The 8074-nt window shown below is 46.8% G+C and overlaps 1 protein-coding gene across 1 annotated transcript; it reads right to left on the bottom strand.

The window, feature by feature from the left end:
* Positions 1-2289: 2289 nt before the first annotated feature.
* Positions 2290-7870, bottom strand: CALM1 (calmodulin 1). Its single transcript, XM_044272146.1, has 6 exons — positions 7742-7870; positions 6327-6357; positions 5048-5191; positions 4205-4311; positions 3976-4111; positions 2290-3559 (listed from the first exon to the last, which is right to left on the bottom strand). The coding sequence occupies exons 1-6, from the start codon at positions 7742-7744 to the stop codon at positions 3531-3533; spliced, it is 450 nt and encodes a 149-aa protein (XP_044128081.1). The 5' UTR covers positions 7745-7870; the 3' UTR covers positions 2290-3530.
* Positions 7871-8074: the final 204 nt, after the last annotated feature.

Here is an 8074-nt window from a genome sequence, read left to right on the forward strand (position 1 = left end):
AATTGAACCGATTTTTTTGTCGTTGAAAAAACTGCAACAAAATTTGCAAAGTGTGGAGTCACCCTAAGGGCTTTCACACGAGCGGGCCATTGCGGAAATCACGCTCCGTGTGTGAGCGGGATCCTCCGTTCTAGACTTGCAGGACCGCACGGCATTACACTGACTTATAATGCTGTGTACCTCTGCTTGACCTACAGGATCAAAGTTATATAAAGCCGTCAGTATGATTCTGTAGCAATAAGGTCAAGCAGAGGTACACAGCATTATAATCATGATAATGCTGTGTGCTCATGCAAGTCCAGAACGGAGGATCACGCTCACACACGGAGCGTAACTCCGACAATGGACTCGCTCATGTGAAACAGCCCTAAATCACAGGCAGCATCGGCAGCACGCCCTGGTTATCATAGCCCGGTGTACATCACCTGGCTTTTAGAAATCTGGCCTTCTGTCTTTCAATTCCACAGCATTTTAACTAAATCAGGCAGCATCAGGCAGTCTGCTAACATGAACCCCTGAGTGGAGTAGATTTCAGTGTTCTTCTACAAACAGAAACTGGCATAGATTATGAAATGTGGCGGGCCCATTGAAGCCCTTCTTGTCGTCGCCACACCCTCTTGTTGCGATAGTGGCAAGGCTGGCGGATTAACACACTTGCACAAACTTTTCTGCGCAAGTGCCATTGAAAAGTCATGCAATTTTTTCACGCCAGGAAACCGGCTTAATCGAATTATAATGTGGGACAAAATATTTTCAAGGGTAATCTAGGATCAGAAAAACATAAGCAGCAGCAGCAGCACCACACCTGTCAACAGGTTGTGTGTGGAACTGCAGCTCAGCCCCATTCACTTTACCAGACACAAAAGGGCAGGTGTGGTGCGGTTTTTGAAAGAGAGTAACCATGTTTTTCAACTCCTGGACAAACCCTTTAAGATGTCATCACACACTCAATTTAAAGAGCTTATTCATAAAAAGGAGTCTTTTCTAGAAACAGCACCACTCCGTACACTGGCAATGTCTATATTGCAGCTCACCCCGATTTGATCCGAGGTGCAATATCATGCACCGTTATAAGGCTTTTAAAGAGATGGGACTCACAACATAGCCCATTCGGTTTTATTTAGCAGGTCTGGTTCTGTGGTGGTGACAGTAGGTCTCACCTATTGCATTGCGGACTGATTCAGAGAGGATGCTCAGCCAAGAGGCTTGGTTTTGGGGTACTCCAGTGCACCCCCCAGTCCTCTATCAATAAGTAAAGACAAGGGCTATAGATTTATATATAGATTTTGTTTGTTATTTGGCTTTATTAATTTCAGTTGCAATACAGGACAGCCATTTACTCTATCCAGGTCTTTTGTTTCAAGGCTTAGCGTGTTTTTTTTTTTTTATGTTTCCCTAAGTGCAAAGCACAGATTCAGATTAGCACAAGCTTCCAGTCAAGCCATGGTAGAATAGCGCAGGGAGGAGTGCCACTTCCACTGCTGTCCCACATGGGATCGCCACCAACAATGGCCCCAGAAATGACAATGATAGGATTGAAAAGCAGGAGATGAATTTCAAGCCTCGCCCTGGCCTACCCTACGTGCACCAAGCGTTGGCCTTCTACCACCGCCATGTTCTAAATCTTTGATATTCTGCCACCATCCATGTTAGTGGTGCCAAGGAGTAGGGAGGGGTTTAACTGATCAGTTAATGAAATGAAGACTGGCGACACACCCACTAGATTGTTTTCTAAATCGCCAAAATGTATTAACAATCCACTCACACAACTCCTAAGGGCGCCCAGGAAGGAGCCAAATCGAGCTTGTTTCTTCCGACTGCATGAAATGGATGGGAGGATATAGCGCGTGGCCGGAGATACAGCTTTGTAGGCCAAGTCTGCAGCCCGATATGGCAGAATCTGTTACAACCCCTGCCGCTCTTCTCAAAAGCCTGAAATATTTTACATATTATCCACTGCAGTCACATCTAGGTCCCTATAAATCAGTGCAACGCCTTTGAAGTCACACACCCAGGACAATGCTATACAGATGAGGACATCTGTTCATCGGCTGAAGAAACATGCGCCCCAAGACCGGAATGGTCACGGCGGTTTATACTCTGCAATCATAGGTACAGCTCAAGATGGCCACTTCTCCTGCAACCACCAAAAACTACTGCCGAATGCAGACAACGCAACGCAGCGCACGCGCGCCTCTCTCTAGGCTGGTAGACGGCCATAAACGCTAAGAAACACAGATGAGGTGCCCGCAGCCGCCCATCCCTAGGATTCACACCTTTATTCCTCAGTTAAATAAAAACTCATTATTAGGCAAAATGTGCCTTTTTCAGAATAGCTTTGTGAATGCAAATTAAAGGCTTCTCCATGTGCCACACTTTAAGACTAGAGGTTAATGCAGAGAAAGAAGGGAGTCTCAGAACTTAGAAAATATATACACTCACTGCCAGGGGGGCTAGCCCTGTCCCCTATCAGAGGAGTCTGTCCTAAGCGTCACAGACCAACAGATCTACACAGGGAGATGTTAAAGGGATGCAACAAGAAGGATCGCTAAGCCACGAGAAGCGCTCTGTACATGGATGAATGAATAAATTAAAAGGAAAAAAATAAAAATCTATTACACTAATGGTCTTTTATTGGAAAACAAAAAAAAAACTAGCATTTACAACTTGGAATGGACATTTTTTTTAAGTTTTAGATTTTATTTTTTCCTCAAACAGCCTTGTTGATCGTTGTGCTGAAGTCCTATAGATATTATAGGAAAGCGCCGTCTCCAAGTCTGGTGCAGATTTTTTTTTTTCCTCTTTAAAAATTACGAGAGTCCAAAGATGCTCCCCCAACAGTGAATTTTGTTTTTTTCAGTTTTAAAATGTGAACTGTAACGGCTCCACATCTGTTTCACTCAAGTGGCAGCACAAACAAATGTTAAACTGAGATTAAAAACCAGACTGCCATCCTCGGGTAGTGTCGTCATCTTGGTACCAAAAAAAAAAAAAAAACATTCGAAGAGTGGGGGGCTTCCCACATCTGTATCCTTCACGCATACCATCCTGAGGTATAAACCAATTTTAGAGTAAACCAGCTATGACAATTTATACTACAAATTGAAAACAGAATCCACCAACGATGGCAGAAATCGCTTTTACAACTTTTTTTTTTTTTTTTTTTATATCTTAGTTTTAAATACAAAGGTCTGACTGTGCTCAATTGTCAAGCTGCATGCATGTAAAACTGGCCAGCCCAAACAGTGGAGTAATCATTAGCAAATGGAGCTTAAGGAGTCCTCTAAGTGTTTCCTTGTTGTTAAAAGGTAGTACGAGTATTTAGATACTGTAAAACTGATGTTTAAACTCATCGTTTTTGGGGACAGGACCACCAACCATTACATGCAGATTTTTTTTTTGTGGACAGAAGGTATTTCTTGACATTCAGTTTTGCTATACAGAAACAGAATGAGTAAATGAACATTTTTGCAAGAGGTAAGTAAAAGATTCAGTTTGATTCTTCTAGAGGAAAAATTGAGGAGAACTCTTCACTTTGCAGTCATCATCTGTACGAATTCTAGAAAGAAAAACACGGAGGACGTTAGTTGGGCTGTGAATGAACAGAGGCGCCCTGCTCCGCCTCTCGGGGCAGTCATCATGCGCAGTAAAGGTTCCAGCCCTGTTTGGTATGTTGGTAATGAGCTGAGACATGGACGCTACGGGAGAACAGTCCAATTCTGTCACCTGGTAAAAACTTGTGGATCACACGAAATACCAGAAAGCAGAAAATTTCGATTTTTGACAAGTCAACAGCAAAATCAGCCATTAGGAAAAGATTGGCTGAATGTAAAAGGAGATTAGATCTGCTTTATTTGTTGTCTGGAATACTTATATAAAAAAAAACACAGACTCTACACGACAGCAGAGGTCCACCACAACTCATCAGGCCATTCTGTAGCAGTGAAGTGAGGACCACATGCGCACATTTCTTACCTTCGTAATTGACCTGCCCATCCCCATCTATATCGGCTTCTCTGATCATTTCGTCTACCTCTTCGTCTGTAAGTTTTTCCCCTAGGTTAGTCATTACGTGACGGAGTTCTGCTGCGCTGATGTAACCGTTACCATCCTGTAAGAAGGCACAAGTTGCGATTAAATAACATCCCATCCGCCTTTTTTGAGCAGGGCACAGACTGAGTACCAGCGATCTGTGACCAGTTACCTTGTCAAACACTCTGAATGCTTCACGGATCTCTTCTTCGCTGTCTGTGTCCTTCATTTTCCTTGCCATCATGGTCAGAAATTCAGGAAAGTCAATTGTACCATTGCCTGCATAAGAGAAGCAATGAGAGTAATCAGCACTGTGAAAACATTTAAGATGTTGTTTGCCTAACTGCAGCCATGAGGGGACCCACAAGCCATCGCTGGTAGAGGACATTCTCCCCCCCCAAATCACTCCTCACACCAGCCCCTGTCTACAACATACCTCTTAAACAAGCGGCTGCATTTAATTCCTTCGGGAGCGATAGTCACTGCAAACACGCCACTTGTGGCTGTCAGCACTGCAGGACCCTGGCGGCGCTCCAGCACTTGAGCTGTGTTAATGCACCATGATTAAGAGCAGAGGGCTCGCGTCCTGAGGGGAACGCTTCGGTACGCTAGCAGCATACCTTAGGACATAGATATCGCAGCTAACACACACTTCTAGCTATTAGAAAAGGCACAAATTCACCAGCGTTCCCCTGTTTAGTGTAAAAGAACAATCAGGAGCCTTTCTAGACCAAGAAGCCCAAAAAACATATAGACATCAATGTGCAAAAGCATGGATCATTTTAAGGGAACGGATACAGGCGGTTATACCACTTTAAACTGAAAACACATTAGCCCTTTATACGGTTACACAGAGCACATGGCATCTTCTTCCTCCCACCTAGATATCCAACCGAGGGATTTCAGCATATTCTATATTTACTGCTCCTGAAGCCAAAGGGTCCGATCCGAATATTATCCCTCTGAAAGAAGCCAATTAAGAATTTGACATGACGATTAAGACGTCACCACTTACCATCAGCATCTACTTCGTTGATCATGTCCTGCAGCTCTGCTTCTGTGGGGTTCTGGCCGAGTGACCTCATGACGGTGCCCAGTTCCTTAGTGGTAATGGTGCCATCCCCATCTTTATCAAATAAGGAGAAAGCCTCCTTGAACTCTGAAAGAGGGAATATAAGTAAAAATAAATAAATCAAATATTACAGATACTCGGCACCCAATGCTGCTCTACCTGCACCGAGAATCCAGAAGGGGAATATTCATTCTCCTAACAAAAGTCCCTCAAACAAGAGACTAGCCTCCTCCTGCGCATGCAAACACGTTTGTACCAAACCTAGAGTTTCAGGACCCGTAACATTACAAGATGTCACAAGTCCAAGTATGAAGTTGCGTGCTGGATCGGCACACTATACAAGCCTCCATAGGCCATGTGGGCCCTCAAGGACTGTGCTGGAGAAGCTTCCTACATTCTCCTTTCCCAAGGAAACCAGCTAAAATCTTGCCAAGCAGGTAGTGTAAAAGATAGTGGAGATGCCATGCATGCTCAGGCACGTAACCGATTGATGCATTGTATATTTCTTAAAATTGGACTACAGCTTCAGTGTGCACAGGAACAGTAGATGGGAGTATTTGTCCATACAGAAGACAGGTCCTGCGACTTCTGGCAGGAACACTTGTGAAACTACCAAGCAAGCGTATCCGCCAGGAGTTGGTTTTGTTTGAACTCCCATAGAAGTGAATGGAGCATGCTGGGAGTTATAGTTTCAAAACAGCTAAAGCGCTGAGGGTTGTTGACCTGCCTGATTTTGCAGGGCAATCGAAGCCATCCATGGTCACCTTACTGCACTGGGGTCCTAGCCATGACCAGGGGCCCGCTGTACTCGAGGCTTTACTGTAGGTTCTCCCAGGGCTTCCCGCACTCCATATTATGTAACAGGTTGCTGTTCCAGCGTGAGACACAAGGAGATTTGATTGTGTGCTCTTGGGTCAGGTAAGACTATGCAGAAGTGAATGAGCCACGTTCTCGCGGTGCCTCAGCCTGGACTAGAAAACTGCCGACAACTCAGAGGCAGCCTGACATTGTGCAGACAGCTCCACGAAGTGTCAAGGACCCTCCCCAGTAGCGCGCCGCGATTTATGTGCCGTGTAGTAGCCCAGCAGAACAAGGACCGGAGGCCGTGATTGATGACAGGCAGGCTCGTCTTTTTAAACAAGCTTAGTCATAGCCGGATAACAAGCAACTGAACAGCCTGCAAACCAAATTACCCCGCTCGCTGGAAAAAGCAATTACTCACCAGCAATCTGCTCTTCAGTCAGCTGATCGGCCTAAAGAGGGGAAGAAAAAATAAATAAAATTACATTAGAGACAGAAGCGTCGCACGGTGGAGCGATTCGGGATGATCGGCATTAACCCGACACATTATATTTATATAAAAGATAAAATAAAAAACGACAACCCCCATCATCCTGCTGAATGACAGATACTGTAAATCTGCAGCCAATACTGAGCCGTTGGATTGCATTGAGGTTCGTTCCACCCCGTACAGGTGCAATATCTTACAGCATCTCCATTAAGAGACGAGAAGAATAACCCCTTCATTGCCAGAAGAATGCATGCACACATCCGGTTACAGATCCCTCATATTAGGGGGGGGATAGGATTGTGCATCTGGTATAAATGGCTCTGCCACCCCCCCCCCCCCCAGGATGGGATTTCTGGGCACAAGTGATGTTTAATTAGGTAATGCCAAGTATCACTTGTCATGTCCATATCTAGCCGGCGCAAGATGTGTTGTGCAACACGGCACCCAGCCTGAAGATATGTGCATGCCCACCGCCCAGTAAATGAGGGTGGGCGGGCGTAGTTATCGCCAGTGGGTCCACATGAGCCGTCAGCCCCCAGATTTCCTTGCATCCAAGCCGTAAGGTAGGGCTATATAGACCCGATTGGCCCTCTTTAGGGCACAGGCGCCCAACACAGTCTATTCGCATCTCTAGGGGTCCATGTATGAAATGTAAGCACGGGGGCAATGAACATCCCACAAGACCACCTGGAGCCTCGGCCGTCTCCTAACCGCGCCACTTTAGCTCCCCTACAGCACCATAAGACCGGCAGGGGTGCCCAAATCTGGAAATGTGCCAAGGAAAGAATAATGTTTGATTGCTGCAGGCTGCAATGAATCACAGATAGCAGAGTTATTACAGGGAGCCCTGCACATCATCTATCCTCCAAGGCACGACAGAGGACAATTATTCTGCAGCAGGCATCAGCTATGCCATCACAGGCCCTGCAAGGATGTAACAGGAAGGGGGCAGGGGGCATGCACAATGCAATGGCAGGAGGAGCAGGGTATGGCACAGGAGAGTCCATGGCACCCTCTGTAACGTACTGGACTATTATAACGCATGCTACATGAGACTACAACCCGCATAGGGATGAATAAGTAGTATTTAAATAAAAATGCATATATCAGCCATACAAGAGGTTCTGCAGCGGCTGCGCGTCAACGGCAGGTTCGAGCGCAACAGCCACAACGCCCGCAACCCAAAGCCCCGCCCCTCAGGAGAAGCGCCTCACAGCCGGCCCGACGCTCCAGGACGGAATAAGCCGGTAGGAAGCGGCACAAAGAGGCAGAACCCGCGACATTACAACAGAGGCGCGGCCCGGGAGGCCACAGTCAGAGGCCGGGCGGCCGAGGAGGCTACGTACCATGGCGGAGAGGCGGGAGGATTAGGTTTCCGTGTGACGGGAGATGCCGAGGACTGACCACACAACGCACTGAGCTGCTCCACAGAGTGCTGGGGGTGTGTGGAGAAGCCGCAGCGCTTTATAAGAGCGTATCCCTCCGCCAACTGCCACACACCGGGACTGCGGCATACTACACGCCCTGAACCACGCCCCCCGGCTCCTGTCAGTGCCGAGGAAATGAGCGGGCGGGGCCACGAGGTTCAGTCAGGACTGTGCCCGAATGTATTACCCTGTAACCGAGGAGACCCCGAGTACAAGACCGCAGGGCCGAGACCCCCCAGACGCCTGACTGCA

The sequence above is a fragment of the Bufo gargarizans genome, chromosome 11 (genome assembly GCF_014858855.1).
Source record: "Bufo gargarizans isolate SCDJY-AF-19 chromosome 11, ASM1485885v1, whole genome shotgun sequence".
Classification (NCBI taxonomy): domain Eukaryota; kingdom Metazoa; phylum Chordata; class Amphibia; order Anura; family Bufonidae; genus Bufo; species Bufo gargarizans.

Excerpts from the sequence above, each read along its gene's own strand:
- CALM1 (XM_044272146.1), bottom strand. Across the intron at positions 4,312-5,047 it reads CAACGAAGTAGATGCTGATG|GCAATGGTACAATTGACTTT; the intron begins GTAAGTGGTGAC and ends TCTCTTATGCAG. Across the intron at positions 4,112-4,204 it reads CATTCAGAGTGTTTGACAAG|GATGGTAACGGTTACATCAG; the intron begins GTAACTGGTCAC and ends GCCTTCTTACAG.